The sequence below is a fragment of the Nyctibius grandis genome, chromosome 16, assembly GCF_013368605.1.
Source record: "Nyctibius grandis isolate bNycGra1 chromosome 16, bNycGra1.pri, whole genome shotgun sequence".
In the NCBI taxonomy this organism is placed as follows: domain Eukaryota; kingdom Metazoa; phylum Chordata; class Aves; order Nyctibiiformes; family Nyctibiidae; genus Nyctibius; species Nyctibius grandis.
In genome coordinates this window covers 1,990,933-2,010,170 of record NC_090673.1, presented here as the reverse complement: position 1 = coordinate 2,010,170, position 19,238 = coordinate 1,990,933, and the positions used below count along the sequence as shown (strand labels likewise).

Here is a 19,238-nt window from a genome sequence, read left to right as displayed (position 1 = left end):
AGGTTAGCAAACCAGTGCCCTTCAGTAACAGTTTCTTTCCACTGTTTGTAGTGCCTTGCCACGACAGATCTCTGTTTGTTAAACTTCAATACTTTAAGAATGTCGCTGGAGGACTATATGACCTATTTCTGTATTGTTTACAACAGCCTGGACCTCAATACTCGTGTATCCAGGTCTCTCACTGCTTTGTAGATATCCATGAGTACAGTATAAGCCATTATACCCGTATCTTGAGGGTTTTTTTCCACACTGTGCTCTAGATTCTTGGGGCGTATAAAGGAAATGGTTTACCACAAATAGGAAGCATGATAACTGATGGGGAAGTACCCGTGGTTTGTCAGAACCTAACTGTGCTACAGAACCACAGATGTGGCCTTAGGAAAATGAAGCACAAAACTGAAATACAGAGTTATAGGATTATAGAGAGGTGTCTGCATCCTCACACAGAGAGTGGGAAGAAGAAAAAAATATTCTAAAACTCAGACCTAGATCCAAATGTCTCAAATAAAAACTAAAAAAAAAATGGAAACGGCCATTTTTCTTTCTCAAAGAATCAGTTATCTGTGAGAAAATTAGATAATCCTACCTGGACCAGACTGTTAATAGTTGGCAGTCCAAAACATGATTATTGTAGTAAGGTTGTTTTGGCCTTTGAACATGTTAAACTGATGATACACTCATTTAGCAGTGAATGCTTGGAGGCTGATGTCATTCCCAACTGGATACAGCGAGTCAGAATTAAACATGGCACCAATAACTTAACCACTGGATCCAAGTCTGCACTTTTGTAAACAGCATATATTCACTCCAAACTCTCTCTCTTACACCAAAAAAAAAAAAAAAATTCAATATAATTAGGGGGAATAGTAATCCAGAGTCAGTCTGTTTTTCAGCAGTTTGACTGTCTTGAAGCAAGCAGACAGTTTCTTGATCTTCAAGGAAATTCCTGACAGTCATCTTCAAATTCTCCACAATCCCCTCAACAATATTCTTTCAAATTCTCATTATGAAGAGGCTTGTCCAGACTTAGAAAAGTCAGTCATGTAAGAAAATTAGTTCATATGAAATGAGAGATTTCTGTGTACTTAGATCGACAGAAGGAAATTATCTTTAAAAACATGTTAACCATTTACAGATAACAGCAAGAGTAGAGTATGATGTCTAGAGGTATGAAAATCTGATCCAGTTGCAGGTTTGCCTTTCATGAGGAAACTCAGGCTGAATGAATACAGTGCTCTGAAAAGAATGCGTATAATGGGCTATAAGGTTTGACAGCACAAAGACTAGAATATTCATGCCTATGCCTAAGAGGTATCCAAAAGCTGAAAACCTGATTAAACCACCAAAAATATGCTGTGCTGGAAATTAGACTGTGCAAATTAGATTCTTATTAAAAATTAATCATACTAGGCCTATTCATCATCCTCACAGACAACACAAAGAAGGCAGTATGAGAGCAATCAAGGCCCTCGTCTGAATCTCAAGCCAGTTACTTTTCAGAAATTGGCATTTCCTATTAGAAATAAGTTCTTATCACACCGATTCTTCTCTATTAGTGAAGGGGTGATTACTGTAGCACCTGAGATTTGCTTATCTGTAATCTTCTGTTACAGTGACATGTTAATACAGAATAGTTTAGAAGGTAAAAAATGGGTGAATACTGAAAATAGCTAAATATATATTTACTTACTAAAATTAAGTTTTAAGCCCATGTTAAAAATACCAGTTTAATATGAATGACACTAAGGGAACTACCATTTTGGTGATATTTCCCAGTATGAAGCTCATCCCCAACAAACTTAGGAGTGCAGCTCTCCCATCGATTACTGGCTAATTAATACTAGATTAGCTGCAGTGTTTTCTACCTGGATTAAGAGATGGGGGAAAGTGGGAAAAGCAAAGCTGACTGCATTTGATTTAGTTATTGACACAAACATATGATAAAAGTTCACAATCACATTTACAGAACTGAGGCACAGTAAGAATATTTGAGTGAGAAATTGTTTTGAAATGTTGTGGAGGAAGTAGAGTTGAAATTCTCAAGGAGGTTCTTCTCTCAGTAGTAATTTCTATTACAGGCAAAATCTCACAGATGTTAATTTCTCAGTCCAGCCCTTTGCAACAAAATCCTGTACTACAAAAGGCACCAAACCATCTTCTCATGTCTAACCTATACCTACTTTGACACAGATTTTGTGACCTTCGGTAATTAACTATGCCTTAAAGGACTTGAATCCTAATAATAGTGAAGGTACAGCAAGACAAGTTTCAGCACGACTCATCTAGAGCTACACACTTCGCAGTTGCAGCCCACGACAATACAGCTTTACTCCCAGAAGCACCGGAGACGGCTAAATCCTCTTTTGCTCAGATAACTGTTCACGTGCATTCACATATTCAAGCGTATGCCCGTTCCTAGAGGGGTGTGTTTAACGTGCAGGCACCACACATGCTGTGTTGTACCTGTTTGTGAATAAGCTGAAAATTCAGTCTCAGAGAGCTGACATTTGCAGCAGCATTAGGGTCCCTTGGTTGCAGAGCAAACAAAACCACATATGAACAAATAAACAACAAGAGATTGAAGAGCTCCTACTGAGAACTCACGAAACTGCATGTGAAAAGTGTTCTAAACCACTCATGGTTCACAGTGGATTTGGAATATTTTGGTTTGTATTTTTTCTTGTTTTGGAGGGGTTACATCACAAACTTGTGTTAAGTAGAACATAAACTCTTACAACATAAAATATAATGTTTGATAACAAGAACTATGCTTTTCTCAAACACAGATGGAAGAACATATGCAAAGGAAACTCCTAGGAGCGTGTTACTGGACATCTGTTATTCTTGGAACAAAAAAAGGAATCGTTTTCACTCCAGTAAGCGCTCAACCAGAGAAAAGTATTTATTTGCAGTGCCACCTGCTGACAGCCTGCCCTGATGTACAGACCACATTGCTACACGCTGCTCAGTTAATCAGTGCCTTGTAGCCCAGAAAGCACGATTCCCAAAAGAGCCATCGCTAGAACCTCAGTGCACCACTTTGAAAGTTTACTTCCAAGTTATTTGCACTTATCTACCTGTCATTGCTAAATTGATTGGATAATTTAAACTCCTTTTACAAATTGGTCTTACATCTAAAGCAGTAAGTGAATTACTGTTGGGATCTTATTCATTTTTTACTGTTACTAGCAGTGCCATGGCAGTGACCCAGCACACTTGAAGAGTATATATTAAAAGATGTTCATGATTTAATTGGATTGTGGATATGGTAATTATCTAAACAGCAACATACTGTGTAGAAGTCTATTAAAGTCCATACCTTTTTCTCTCACTTTTCCAAGCAGAGGATACTGTAGAATACAAGAATGAACTGGGCGAGTCAGACAGGGTTAAAACAAACACATACAATATTTTAAAAAATACTTGTAACAGCAGAACCAAACACCAACACACAGCATCACTTTTTTTCAGGACAGCTGAAGAAGAAAGGCATTTTATTACATTCTAAATATTTAAACGAAGCAACAGTCTGACGAGAGATTCAAATAAAAAATTATTCAGGAAGATGTGAGTATATTTAACAACGCACAGTACAAAATGTTGTTGTGGAGGATTTGGATAAAACAGGCAGGATGGACTAAAAATACTTCAGTGATAATGAACCTGGTGAAGCACCACATTCCACACAGTATTGTACTGGAACCTCCTCAGCCCTATTCAACTCAGTAGAATATGCAGGGAATGGGCTTATGGTTCTACCATGTTTAATTTTCAGACATCTCTTCTGGCATGGCAGAGAAGTGTAATTGGTTTTAAGTTTATCCTAGAACATAACAAACAAAAGCAGTTCATCCAGACTACATCTGATCTCAGGCAAATTGAAAAAGATGTCATCCACAGCTCCCAAGTGTGATTTTAAATAACCTGGTAGATATAAAAAACTAAAGAACAACATGGCAACAACATTCAACAAGTTATACTATTCTGAGAGAAAAAGTAACCTACCTCAGCCACAAAGAGGGAAAATTCTTCTGGCAGAATCCAAGATCGAGGATAGAAGTTATATTCAAGGGGAAACAGATCTTGCATTGTTCGCACTGCCCGACTCAGTGTAATTTTACGTACCATCTCCGTCATGCCTGGGAAAAGAATAGACAGTGTCTAGAAGTGATGAAAAATCCGCACTGAAGTCCTAAAAGTAAATTGTTATATCATTATTCACCCTACCAGCAGGCACTCTAGTCATTGCTTTCAATGAAGCTGAAAACCTTTTAAAATTTAAAATATGACAAAATATTTGTAGCATTCCCCTGCCATACTTCATATCGTATATATTACTGTATCATATTAGAAAAAAATTAATTATCAAAAATACAGCTCAGAATAATAGAGGGAAAGCTTTAGTTAAATAGTAACTACTCGCTTTGCCATAATCCAAAATTATTGCCCTAGCCTGCTATTGTTCCAGGAATAGGCAAAAATGTCATTTAAATATAATCAACCACTTCGTGCTTACTTTGCATTCATTTAAGTAACTACATCAGAAAGAACAGGTTGTTTTGTGAGCAGCCAAACAGAGCTGCTTTCCTGCAGCTCTGAATCTCATGCTTGGATCATGCCATTTCCAGATCCATGTGAGCTCTGGTAGAAGCTTTTCCCAAGGTCGGGGCATTCAGGGTGACTCTCGTGTTGTTCATATGCTTTCAGATATTACAGCTTATAAGGTTCACGCTGCAGCTTCTTTCTCAGTGAGAACATAATCTGTGGGCTTCTTTCCTACCTGGTCAGCAAATTTCCACAAAACCTACAGGAACTCAGTAGTCTCTGACTGCAAACCTCTGTCGAGCGCGGTTGATTTTGGCCAGGAGGTTCCAAAGGTACAAGGAGGACAGAAGGTGGCAGGGAACACACACACATTTGCTGAAGTCTTATTTCCATCAGGAACATGACTAAAAAGCTATTTTTACAGAAAGGTTTCTAAGTCTTCCTGAGGACCAACCCCTCCAGATTCTTCGAATCTCTCACAACTAAGAAAAGCATCAAGATCTCTTCTTTAAGAGAAAGAATTTAGCAAAACCCAACATCAAGTTAGTGCAACGCTCCTGGAAATCAGGTCTAGTTCTGAAGGACTCTGGCTTTGACTGCTCTGCAGGTCACGTGCTTACCATGTAGAAGCCAGAATACAGAGAGGGTAACATTCATCTAACACACATTTAAACCACCAGAAAACTACACCATGCGATACTTGAATGTGAAGTTCTCACAGACAGGAGAAAGTCAGGGTAAATAAAGCAAAAAGTTCCATATCTGAGCGTTCTTATTCTCACAGCTACTAACAGCAGCAATAAACCTGAAGTAAAGGGCTTAGATAAGTCAATACCTAAGCTATTAGCTCTTATTTAGAGAGATCTCAACAGGGATTAAAAGAGAAAAAAGGGAGCTTAAAAAAAATGAAGAGTCATCATAAGACGAGGACTGACATGAACTCTTCAATATTAAAAAATCCATTTGAAGAACTCTGCTTCGAGCTGCTCCCTGAGGCAGGCCAGAATACCAAAAAAAACAGATTTTTTCCACTTTGGATCAAAACCAAATCCACAGCACTGTTATCAGTGCTAGACAACAGACAATAATTGCATACTTCACTTAATTTACAGCCTAACACTCCTCTTCTTCCTAAATTCATACATATGAAGTATTCTTTTCATCAACACTTTCTCTCCAAAACAAATTTCAGTTCAGAAATTGTTTGAGGCACACATTCCGATATCCTCACCCACTAAGTGAAATCACCTACCAAAAATGGTTCGACTCTATGTTCTTAAAGGTCTTTCCCAACCTAAATGATTCTATGAAAATCAGTAATATGCTAAAAATACCATCAGTTGATTAGGCAAATAATTCACATTAAAAAACAGTAAAACACAAAGCCAGTTTAAAATAATCATGTCTTTAAAGCATTTGTTTAAACTAGAAACAGAAGTAAGATACCTGGAAACTTGTTGACTTGTCCTGAGAATATATCGTTATCATGAAACGATATCCCATGCCAATAGATATCGCACGGCAAGCGTCTGCCAAAGGGAAACTGGAAAGGAAACAGGAGACAAGTTTTGAAGCAATCTGCCAATACCGATTCATTCCTTACTTTTCTAAGTGCTCCTATTAAGCGTAAACCATTCAAGAACAGCCTTCTGACTGTCAAAAGAAAACATGCTCTATATTTGGGTTGCAAAACTAAAAATATTTTGATCGGTTCAAGACTCTATGAAGTTCAAGATGTTAACAAACCCTGAAAGGTCTCTAGAAACTAAAAACAAATGACTGAGAGGCACGATCTGCACTGAGAAACTCCGAGCTTGTTACCAACCACAGCTAAGGCATGACTCATTTGTAATTTAAAATACTGTTACAGGGAATAAAATTTCATTAAGAAGCACTTAATTCCAGCACATGAAGGCACAGCAATAGCAAGTGCTACAGCTGGGAAGTAAACAAACTGGCAATGTTTTGGGTTGGGGTTTTCTTCCTGCCCAGTTTAAGAGGTGATAAGCAACCCTCAGGGGAAAAAAGCGCTACCAGTCACGGAGGAATTGTCACTACTGGCAGCTACTAAATCAACTCCTGTTCTTCAAAAGATCACCATTTAATGCCGAGTCCCATGCCCAGTATTTATTCTCCCCCTCTGCAGCCTGGTAGCCCACATCCCTTTCCCAGATCGCACCCCTTCACCCCAACCGCGTGGCATCTCCGTGTGCTCCCGGTCTCGCACGAGCACGAACCATTGCTGCTCCCTAGTACTTTATTTCAGGGAATACGTATAGGTAGGATATTGTTGTAAATTAATAGTAAGTTGTAACTGCAAAGCACTTTCTGAGCAAATTGATTTACACTGGCGTCCAAGCTGCAATAAATCTAAAATGGATATTCAAAGCAAGATATTTAAGTGAAATAACAGTATTATTAATTTATATATATTTAGTTATATGTATTAATTTATACAGTACTAATTCCTTTCTGGTACTAACAGCCTGTAATTAAAAGAAAAGTTTGCAATTCAATTAACTGGTTTTTGAGCATATGTATTTCAACTATTAAGAACTAAGGCAACTATTTCAACAATATTAAGTATTTCAGCTTCTTTTCCCATTCACACAAGATTTCATCATAAACTGGAAAACTGTACAGTTTGTTTTCTATTATCAAAAAGATCAACTTTTTTTTAAGCAGTCTGAAGAGCTCTGAAACAGTACTGCCAATTGCTGATAGCAACAGTTTCTAATAGTAGTAAGGTGGTTTAAAAAACAATGAAGCTACCAGCAGTAAGCACAAAAGCCCCGTGAGTTAGCAGCATCAACAATTCAAAGCAAAAAAAACCTCCTAAGTTAAAAATCATTTACAATCCATGTTATAATAATAATAAATAACTAGTTTTGTGTAAAAAAGGTAATCTGCAACTCCATATAGATGCCATTTAAATACCATATGGAATACATTCACAGGAATCTCTGTTACTAGGCGACATCTTTTTCAAATAAATATGCTATATTTCTGAGAACAGGATTTTTAGGACACATTTGTATTAAATATCTACCACCCTCCTCACCCAATGACTTCAGTACCATTTACTTACTAAAAGAACCACAGTATTTTGCAGAAACTACTTGTTCTTTACTCCAAATGTAATTTTTCTTGCTTTAAAACATTTCTTTAAGCGCTGGATTTTTTTTTCAATATGACAGAAAAAAGAATCTCATAAAGCTTTTGAGTGAATTACTTTATTTGCTACTTTAATTAAAATTTCAGTTTCCTCAGTAAATAGCCTTGAAAAATTAATTTAAAATGCTAATTGAGCAATGCATCCTTTCTCTATTTCCTTACTCATAGGGATGAGATACCCAATTTAAAAGAGCCAGTGGATTCTTCACTTTATCATTATTATTCAGCCTGCAAAAATCTGTTTTTGTACAAGTGAAAATTAATTCTGTCAGGCTCTGGAAGACAATCAGTGGCCTTAACCTCTCTCCACAGGTATATCCAGAATACAGATGTAGTATTACGTCTCAGAGCGCCCTTCCCACTAAACCCTGAACAATTTATTTATTTATTAATTGAAATTGAAATGAAAGGAATGAAATTTGCATTTATATAACACCTTTCATCTACAGAGGATATCAAAGCACTTTACAAGCACTGCACAGAAATCATTTCGCAGCACCTCTGGATTGGAAAATGGAAGCACTGCACCGCCGTATCAGCGATTCAGATGGCACAGCAGCTTCTCTACTCCTGAAAAATCAAGATTATTTGGATTTATCCAACAACAGGATCCAACTCACCTCCTGAATGAGCTGGGAAGGATTCTTTATTGTCTACACTATACTTTCACATAAGAATAGTGTTTGGAAAGGAACAAGTTCGATTATTTGGCTCCCTCTGGCAGTGCCAGGCAGATATAAATTAATCTTGTTGTGGTAGAAGAGGACTTTCCACCACCTCCCCAGCTCCTGGAGCAGGGGACTAGCTAAAAAGAAGGGTGGACATTTGAAGCCATCTGCTGTTCTCATAATAACTTCTGTCTTTGGCTACCTTGTGTCAGCTGGAATAGCCTCAGGTCTGCACTAACCAGTGCCAAGGCCAAGGTGCTCACAGCCACAGAGGGATGGAGATCATAAACATGTGCCTGTCCTGTGCGGAAAAAAACAGGTCTGGTCCTAGGGTCAGTCACTGCAAACGACTTTCAGGTTGCAATCGTTTCACTGACTCTTCAAAGAATGTATTTAAAATCTTTTTTATTCAGAGTTGGGGGGCATTTGTCAGAACAACAACAAAAAAAAACACAACACAACAAAACACAGGTGCCACAAAGAGAACAGAATTGTTTTCACAACTTTGACATTATTAATAATCAATCACAGTCAAACTGGTCTGACAGGTCACTTCTACCTTTTGATTAGAAGCCAGTAATTTAAATTGTCTCACGGGTCACATCAGCCTGTTCCATCATGTTTAACTTGTCATTAAATGATTCTTGTCTTCTAGTCAGCTTTTCCTAGCATAAAATTTCAAAGTATTTCTACGCCTCCATGCAGCTACCAAACAGCGAGACAAATGAAACGCTGGGATATTTGATGCCCGAGACATCTGCTTCTTCCATTTTCCTGGTAATTGAAAGCTAGCCGAAGAAATAATTTATTAAGTCATGAATAAACTCAGGATGCAAGCTCAATTTGTGCCCATTATTTCATTTGGCATATCATGTTCATTTAAAGAATCTGACACACTAAATCAGATAGTCCAGTCTAGTGATGGGAGTAATTGCTTCACTGGCATGCACATTAAAATTCTGCAACGCTTTTTAAAAGGTCCACCCCGTGCGTTACCCCAGACAGGGCGACCGTGGTTGATAATTTAATTTACTCAAAATTCCCACAGCTGAAAAAAAATGAGTTTTTTCTGTCTTTTGCTTCTGATAACAGAATCTCAATAGCCAAATTGCTCTCTCTCGAACTCTTTCACCTCCTCCTCATCTATCAGTGTCACAGAATAAACTGCTCACCAATATTAGCCATGTTTAGAGTATTATTCCTTTTTTTTTTTTTCCTTAAAGTGGCATTTACCATATTTTAATTTACTAAAATGAAACTACTACCATGTGGACAACTCTGTAGTCACAGTACATTACATCTTACTTCTACAAATTATCAGGGAGTATATTGCCATAATAGATTATTACTGAAACAAAGCTGTGGGATGCAGAGCAGGAAGGAGAAGGCTGATAATGCAGTGCAGATATTCAAGAGAGGAACAAGAGCATGTGAAACAAGTCGATCTGTAGGACAGAATACCAAGTGCGGAGAATCCAGGGGATAAGATATGCAAAGCAGTAAAAGCTCAGGAAACAGAAAAGACAAAATTAACCAGTAAGTATGGCTCATTACCAACATAATCAGCGAGGCTAACTTAAATCAGCAATTCAGAAACCCTCACTGGAATGGTACCGGGCACTCTGAACATAAAACTTAGCCATAAGAAAGAAGAAATTAAGTGTGAAGTCGCCCTTGCTCTGTATGTCAGGGAGTAAAACACGGCACAAGGGTGCTGACAGACACCCCACAGGTGCACTGAGGGGTAAAAGAAGTAAGCGTAGGAGGTTCTAATTTCACATCTCTGGTATTTTGTTACTATTTTGCCACAAGAGCAGGAGTTGAGAACTGGAGCTTTTGTGCAACGAGATTTTGAAATTCTCCTGATGGATTTAAATAACAAAAATCTCAAAATAAAATTTCATGAAGACAGAGGATGAGACAGCATTACTCTTCCTGGCAAGAAGCATATATGTCTTCGTGATATTAGGCATTTAGGACGTTATGAATAAACACAGGTAATACTTACTGCCACTCAGTCCTCCAGAAAATAAATTTGTAGTGTTTAATTCTAAGGTTACGAACAACACAGAGTATACTGTCTACCCCAAGCCCATACAAATTCTGTTCAAAAAGCATCAGGTGCACAGAAATATTAGTATCTGGTGAGTGGGCATCCCAAAGGCAGGTTTGTGAAGCGGAGCAGGTGCCATAGACCATGCTGCTGCACCCTAGCTCTGCACAGGACGAAACAGTTCATCCTCAGGTTTTATCCTTCCACTTTGTGTCCCTTCCAGCTTCCCTCTTCCAAATGAATTACAAGTACCCTTTTTCTTATAAAAAGTTCCTCAAAAAGCTCCTAGAAGCATCTCAACTTCCATAAAGCCACCTATAAAGTTATCATGGAAAGAAAATCTTTATAATTTGAGAACAATTTAGCATCTAAAGTAAGATATATATTATAAATCTCTTCAGGATTTAAATCAGGAGTTCCAAAGCACCAGTTCTGTGCCAGCTCCCACATTGTCATGACTCCAATTCAGCATAAACAGCCAGACACTGAACTCCTCATACAGCACAGAGAAAACATACGACTCAAGCTGTAGGAAAAAAAAGCACCGTACCTTCTCTACATACAATAATTTAGAAGGCTAACGGCTGTTATGCTTTGTTAGGTGGTTTAATGTTATTCCATTAATACACAACGCTCTCTGACACGCCTTCGAGATAATCTGCGACACAGAGGCTTTGCCATTGGATCACACAGCTGAACTACCAGGTCACACCTCTTTGTCCACTGTTATGAGCCTTATGTCACGTACTCATTCTATGAGGGAAGGGTGAACGGAAAGAAACACAAACTGACAACACGCCAAACAAATCTACATAGGGGTAGGTTTCTTTCTTGCCCTTTTCAGTGATCAGTTTAAGCTTTGAAGCATAATATCCGATTACTCCTATTTTGGCATGTATAACTGGTGATAGCACTCCTGGTCACGAATCAAATCACCCTCCAGCCCTGGCATCTAATTAGAAATAACCCCAGCACCGAGACGCCACCAGCCGGGATGAGCCCCCGGCCCCAGGAGCCTGCTTTGGCGCTGGTTCGGAGAGGCAGGGGAGGAGGAGCTTTGCCAGGGGCAGACCCCAAGGCAACAGCGGGGGAGGCTGCCCCAGAGCCGCCGGCAGGGAAGGGCCGGAGTTGGGGCCTCCGCTAGGCCCGGCCGGGGCCCTGCCGGAGCCGGAGCAGGCGGGGAAGCGGAAGGCGGCCCCAGGAGCCCCCCGAGGGCCGGGTTCCCGGGCCGGGCGCTGCCGGCCGCCCCGCGGGCGCTCACCTCCCGCCAGCGCAGCTGCCGCAGGCTGATCTTCAGCGCCTCCAGCGAGGTCTTGGCCTTGGAGCTGTCCACCGTGACGCGGGGCCGCCGGGCGGCGCGGCCCCCCTCCTCCCCTCCGCGCCGGCTCGGGGCCCGCCGCCCCCTGCCCCGCGCCGCCCGCCCGGGCGGGTCCTGCGGGCCGGCACCGCGGCGGCTCCGGTCCCGCTCCTGCCCGGCCGGCGGCGTCCCGGCGGGCTGGCCGTCCTGCGGCTCCTCGGCGGGCACGGCCGGGGACCCCGGGGGCTCCTCCGCCTCCCGGGCCAGGGCGCAGCACTCCATCCCGCTGCGCGCTGCCTCGGCCCGGCCGCCGCCGCCGCCCCCGCTCCCCGCCCGTTGCCATGAGACCGGCGCGGCGGACGGGGCGTGCGACGGGCCAATCACCGCGGGGCGGTGACCCCGCCCGCTCCACCCCGCCGGCAATGACGTACCGAGGCCGCGTCGGCCATTTTGGGAGCGGGCAGCGCCGCCGGCCTCTTCCGGGGAGGCCATTTCGGAAAGGCGCGGGGCGGGGCGGCCATCTTGGAAGCGGGCGGCGCCGGGCGGGAAATCGCCCCCGTCAGTGGCTGTGACCTCCTCGGGCCGGCCGTGCGCGTCTGGCAGCCGCTGCCTTTGCCAGCGAAGCCCCTGCCCGCGTGGCTTAGAAATTAAATCAATTCCTTATCGCGTGGTGATTTTCAGCTGAGGCAGGGGTGCCCGGTGCCATTACTCCGAGACAAAGCCCTGCTTCTCTGCCTCAGACCGGCACCACGGCTCAGCTATTGAGTTTCCTCACCCTTGTCCAGAAGTGACCAACTTGCTGTCCTGGACTAATGCCCACTGTATGGTCTGATTAGTTACTGTATTTTCTCGGAATTATTTTTTATTAAAAGCCGCCTGGAAAGCCCGTACCAGGGCGTGCAGCTGGATTTCCAGCTCCAAGGGGGGAATGTGGGGCACGGTGACTGAAGGGCCCTTCGGCCCTGCGCCCTCGGGGTGTGCTGGAAGCGTCTCCCAAGACGGGCGTTCCCATGGTCTGTTTAGTGTTGCACAGTTCCAGCTGAACCATGCTGCTACAGTTTGAAATCTCTGGATTTCAAACATGCCTACGTTGCCCCAGTGAGTCAAATGCACCGCAAGAAAATACGAAAACCATTTCTACAACGTCAATAACGGAATGAATATCCTTACCAGCAGCTACATGAACCCCTCGCAGTATAAGTTAAGAGGCAACGAAATTGAGAACATGGGAGTGAAGCGGCAGCAAAACCGGCGGCTGAGGAACTTCGGAGGCGCAGGGCAGCGGCGGGCAGGCGGTGGCGCTGCGCCCCGGGAAACAGCCGGGCTGCGGGGGAGCTCCCGCTTACCGGCAAGACTTGGGAAGGGGGGGAAAAAAAGGCAGGAATAACCAGGATTCTGTGTGAAGGAGCTGTCAGTAGAGTCGTGCTCCTGCTGTGGAGTAGGACTGAAACAGGGCATCAGAAGAACTCGTTTAAATGAAAGCAAAATTTAAATAAACGCAGCAAAATGTTGGGACTTGCAGTCAGCTGCGAGTTAAACTAACAAGGTCATGTCAAGACTAAGCTCCTGACCGTGGAACTCAGACCAGGAGGAGACAGGAATGTATCTTTTACCCTGCTAGATCAGGTTAAAAGAACATCTGGATTAATATCTCATTTTCACCTCACATGCTCCCTGGTATTTTATAGAAGCCAAGGCACGAGACATGATGTGCCAGTAGCTGTGATTCCATACGTGTGGACCCTTTTCCACAAGTCAGCAGTAGTTTATAAAGAAGAAAGTTTAATCACCAAGATACTGTCTTATTTCAACAGCAGATTAGAGCTTCACTTGCAATCCTAACACTATCCATGTTTTTTCAGTGCATCACCTATCTTCATTTACCCTTGCAGGCAACAAAGAAACTAATTAATTGATTAATTACAGTGTTGTGTGTTACAATGTCAAGTGACCAGGAAGGCTGAGGTCAGGCAGCTCACTCTTTGTTGCTTTCAGGTTGCTATTAAATGATGTGCATTATTTTTTTATAGCTGTGACAATTCTTAATTAAAAACTTGGGAGCATTTCCCTGTGCCAGCAGGAGCTCAGAGGGGCCTCTAACTTTGGCAAAGATGATCTGTCCAGGTGGTGTCTTTTCTGTGTCCATCATTGAAGGGCACATCCTAGTTGTCCCACCAACCACCACCAGATGTTGGTGTCTGCCAGCTGGAGTGTCATTTAAAATGGTGACCTGACTCTGACTGTCTTTTATTTTATTGCCAGGCCCCTGGATAAACATTTTTTAACATACATTAGAGATTTATCCTCACCAATGTCAGCAGTGCTGAAGGAAAGCCAGGGAAATAGTTGAGATGGGCCAAGGCATTAAGAGGCTTTGGAGCATGGGAAATACCAAACAAAATGATTGCAAAGGGGAAATATTTTTATATCTAATTATGATATATCCACATTTCCTACAGGCTAATAATGTACTAGTTGCTTCTCTACCAGAGAAGCTGTAATATATCAGATACCTGGTTTGCACTGTACTGTATGGATAAAACCTTCATTTCATGTTGAGATAAATAGGATGGTCTGCAGTGTGCAGCATGGAGTCAGACTGTACACAGTATTCAGGTACTGCAAGGTAGGGGAGTAAAGTATAGGCTGAGTAGTAATAAGGTAGCAAGGTAATGCAGAAGGAGAGTGTATCCTGCTGAATTCTGCAAGCTGGATCTAGCAGCAGGAGAGAAGTGTGAAACTTTAGAGGATCTGTCCCCTGTGACGAGAGGGGAAATTTAACATTACTGTGTGCTCTTAAACACAAGCTTATTTCCTGAGACCCTCACTCAGAGGGAGGTGTTGATAAGAACAAATTGTTACTATCTTGTGATAATAAGTGAACAAGAATGTGTATTCTGTCTAGGAGAACTGTACATCTGTTAGACTGTGCTGGGAAAAATATCAATGAATGTTTTTTTCTGAATCATCTTCCAGTGTCACAGTGGCGACACTATTTGTAGGCAGGACAGAACAAAGTGTGCTCTCCTCCCCAAGAGGGAATTTGACAGAGTACTCGTATACTTGTACATTTATCAGCACAGTATCACATACCTTCAAGAGAGATTTCAATTCCAACCTCACACTATTTTGGCCTTGTAAGAGCCCTGATCTGACTCCTAATGAAATGTCCCTGTACTTTTATTACTTACATTCAGGATATCAAATATAACAGAGGTGCCAGTCTAATTTTATGGGAATGGGGAAGGACACTGTGTGATTGTGCAGTATTTTACTCATCTCTTAGGCCAACAACTTCATTCTCATTTACCCTAAATCGTAACTTACTGGGTCATTATACCATGACATGGTTAACCTGATCTTTGTGTGTGCAAATATACACCTTCCCGTGATGTGCATACAGATGTGCACACAGATCCTTGTCAGATCCAAGGATAAGTCTGGTAATAAAGCAGTTTTACAGATGCAGACCCCTGGTGGGTAACATGCTGGGGTATCCCTCCAGAGATCAGCCCGTTTCCCTGAACTGTGCTAGCAGGTACTCCACATGTATTTGCAGGAATAGTCTCACTGAAAACCTAATTCTAAGAATTACACTTTCCCAGACAGTAAACTGAACAGTATGAGTTTCACATCGTGATAACGTGCTGATCCAGGCAACTCATACTGAAGGAGAACGGTACTGCCAGCTCGTGGTACACAGAATTCATGAGTTAGACGTGTGAACACATCAAGCTTATGAGTTTAATAAGTAACATTTTTCTTAAATAATACATTTGACGATGTCTAGTAAGGTTTTTGGTTACTGAATCTCGATCAAAATTTCTAGCTTTTATCTTGCATCGTAGGGACAACAAATGTATTATTTTCTATATTTTTCTTTTATAAAGATAGTCAAGACAAGGAAAACATTAAGTAGCTTGTAATTTGCAAAAAGAACATATAATCTTTTAAAAATATTATATAAAACTGCCCTCCTGCCAGTGGCAAAATAAGAATTATTTGCAGAAATACTTTAATGTACCATTTTGAAAAAGAACACATTCCTCAAGCTATTATTAAAAAAAAAAAGCTACTCATTAAGAACTATCCATCCATGTCTGAAGTTAATAGTTCCTTTTGCAATGATGGTGAGTACCTTCTGTCAGTTGTACTTTCACAAATCAGTAAGAAAGCAAAGCTTTATAAAATGAAAAGTCAGAAGAAAACGTATCTAGTAAACAGACTCCACTTGAAAAATGTCAGTGGTGGCATTATGCTTCAGACTGGGTTTAAATCTGTATACATCAACCTATGCTTCCAATGTTTATGTTAGACCACTGAAGATTTGTGGTTGACCTACATGTGCAAACAAAACATTTGCTGCATACTTGGGGTGGGGGGATTTGCGTGATAGGAGATGACGAAAATATGCATAATTGTAGATGACATTTTTCATTGCCGAGTCCTGCTGCACAGAACTTTGGAACTGGCCATGCATGAAAGCGGCTTGCGATCCCAACGGGCAGATTGCCTGGCCGTGCTGCTCAGCTGAACCTTCTCGACATTAAGCTTCTGTTTGTTCTTGAGCAACACAAATCTGGTATAATCATATAACCAAGCAGACCCTGTACTTGCAGAGGACACGTATGACACTAACTGAGGGGGCTGAAACAATGACAGTTCCACATGTCACGTCTGAGTTCCTGTCATGGGGCAGCTTCAGAGACTCACTTAAGGATTTCGCTTGTGAGTTTTCTGTTTTCTTCAAATCCCCAGTACAACACAGGGCAACATCACGCAATTTCAGTCAACAGTACCTAATTTATCGATTCTTGCCTCCGTATTTCATCACACAGCAGCATTTATAGGGCATGGTTGGTGCCCCCAGGCTTACCTGGTTAAACAAAGATTTTAGTTTATCACCTAGTGATCATGAGTGACAGAGTTATCTGATGTAAAGCAAACAAGAGGAACTGCAGGTCAAACCACATTTATGAGCTACTTCATCCATCTTTATTTTGATAATTTACCTATACAGAAAAGTTCAGATTTGGCAATGGTTGGGGTTTCTGATTTGTTCCCACTTTTTCTGTTAAGTGGAAGCTCAAGATCAAATTATTTAAATGAAGGCTGGGCAGTTACATAGTGGGGAATATAAATCTTTACCTCCCTTTGCTTCCAGATCTTTTTTTTCACTAGGGGAGAGCACAGTTTCCTAGGAGAACAGAGAGAAAAACACACACATAACCCTCTGACCTTGCAGTAGCTTCATATGACAACGTTTCACGGTTGTGGAGAACTCCTGACAGATCTTAATGTTTGATCGCTGACTGTCTTAAGATATCAGGAAAAGGCAACAGATTTTGCTGTGTAGTAATACTGCTTAATTTTGTTTCCTTGAGTAAAGAAAGCAATTGTAAGGGAAGTAGAATGTGTCTGAAATTTTGGAAATCCAACTGCAATACACGATTTTTTGCCTCTGCTAGCAGAACACATTATTCCCATAACATGCTGTCCTCCCCTTCTCCCACATTAGCTCATCCTGCTCTGTAGGAGGGGACAGAAGCTGTTAGTATTATGCATAAAAACAACTCCCAAACTCTTAAATGACTATAATATGTAATTGAGATAAAATACAAAGTCATTGAAATGAGTGAAAGGTTTTATTGCTTTGGTGTACACCCCAGCTGATTCACCGGTATTCATCTTCCTGTCCTATAAAGCCATCAGTAAGTCAGTTAAGTCCCCTTGGTCTTAATTGATGAAACTTTATGGCAGTAACTTCTGTTTCTCAGTAACTATGGACTGGGCATACTTTGCTTCTTTCTACCACTTTATTAAATGTGTACAGAAAAATGCCACTTTCAAGCAAATACACATCTCCTGCAGGATGGCAAGTGAATTCAGCTGCTAAATCCCAAAGGGATGTCCACTGGCACACTGTGTGTCTGCTAGCAAGATAGTACACCAGAGACTTTGCTCTAAAACTTGCGCCAGCACAAATAAGTATTAATAACGTTGATAAAGTCACACGACAAAACCAGATCTGCTGAGATAGTAAGGGTGCACAGATCTCTCAGATCTTACAAGTATGATATGGAAGTGATTTCCTGTAACGGAGATTTTGTCTGCCATTACTGGATGTCCGTCTGGTTGTTCTTGCTATGTCACATCATATTTATCATTTAAAAACTTTGCAGCTCTGCTGTGCAGAAATAAGTGCTTAAAATGGTTAGCAGAAGGGAGGAAAATTCTTTGGCATCAAGACCAGGTCTGCTTTGGAAAGCATGCAGTGCCTCTGGTGCCTCTGCAACTCCTTCATCTGAGTTGTGAAGGTGGGTTTGGAAGAAACCTGACAGGATCAGACAGGAGCAACCGCTACCTTCCCTGCAAACCAACCGACGAAACGATTAAAGAACACACTGCATATAATACCCACTACCCAATTTACACCACATTCGAGGTCCCTTCGAACAATGAAGTTCTATAGGAAGAGGGATTTCCTTGCAGAGTAAATGTCAGTGCAGAGAGAAATGTGCATCCATGTGAGAGAAAGAGAAGGACAGAAATCTTGGTAGCCTGTGCCTGAAAAAGAAAGCTGATATAAACCTGTTCTCTGGAAAAACACTTGAAGCTGCAAGCCAAGAAGCTGTCTTTGGTGCTTCACTCCCACTGTGTTCAGAGAAATGGGACTTTCTATGCGTGCTTTGCACATCAAAGGAATAACTAGCTCAGTACCTCCATCTGATGCAAACACCCACTATGAAGTTTGGCTAACTGTTCACATCAAGAAAGGGTAATGCTGGTAGGGGTTTGTTTATACTAAATCCGTGACGACGTACTGCGTAACTGGTTAACTCCACTTATTTGCCCAGTTTTATTATCCAGAAGAAAAGGCATACAGCTTTCTTGCCTGGAATAGAGTCAAAGAATTTTCTTTGCCCAAGAAACTAACTAGAAAGTTAACATTTTCTTAAGTTTAGCAGCCTAACTCAATTCTCAATTGATCCAAACCATTAACCTTAGAAGAGCTAAGCCCTACGAAAAGTTCACAGAAGTTAATGAACATGGAATATTAAACACCTCCATTCAATTGTGATCTAACACAGTCTGGCACTGCAAGCTTTATTAAATCACAGTTGCTTTATTTTTCTCAGGATTCCCATGAGATTTTTTTTTTTTCCCCTACCCAAAGGATTTTATAATCTGCAGGATACTGGAGAGCACCAGGATGGAAATAAAAAGACCGTTCTTGTTATTTCATCCTGCCTTTTCTCTCAGATTAAAAAATGTAACTATCCCAAGCAAAGTCCCTGTGCTCCAACTTATATAGGAATGCTCTTGTGGCGATGGGAGGGTAACAAGGAGGAACTTTCAGCAGCTCAGCACCATGACAGGTTCATGCACGTCTCAGTTAAAACGCAGTATTGCAGAATCAATGTAGAGACTCACCAGTAGTGGCTGTGTTAGGTTTTCTCCCCTTACTAGTTGAGCTTTGCTGGCGTCAGCATCAAAGGAG

The 19,238-nt window shown here is 41.5% G+C and overlaps 1 protein-coding gene across 1 annotated transcript in view; it reads right to left on the bottom strand.

Annotated features, from left to right (window-relative positions):
- The window catches only part of TTLL11 (tubulin tyrosine ligase like 11), a 34,914-nt gene extending 22,852 nt beyond the window's left edge, over positions 1 to 12,062 (bottom strand). Inside the window, exons 1-3 of the mRNA XM_068414161.1 lie at positions 11,702 to 12,062; positions 5,992 to 6,088; positions 4,006 to 4,139 (exon numbers count right to left, since the gene is read on the bottom strand). Of these exons, the coding sequence (XP_068270262.1) occupies positions 4,006 to 4,139; positions 5,992 to 6,088; positions 11,702 to 12,019 (549 nt within the window). The 5' untranslated portion in view covers positions 12,020 to 12,062. The remainder of the gene's footprint in view (positions 1 to 4,005; positions 4,140 to 5,991; positions 6,089 to 11,701) is intronic.
- Between the last annotated feature and the right edge of the window lie 7,176 nt (positions 12,063 to 19,238).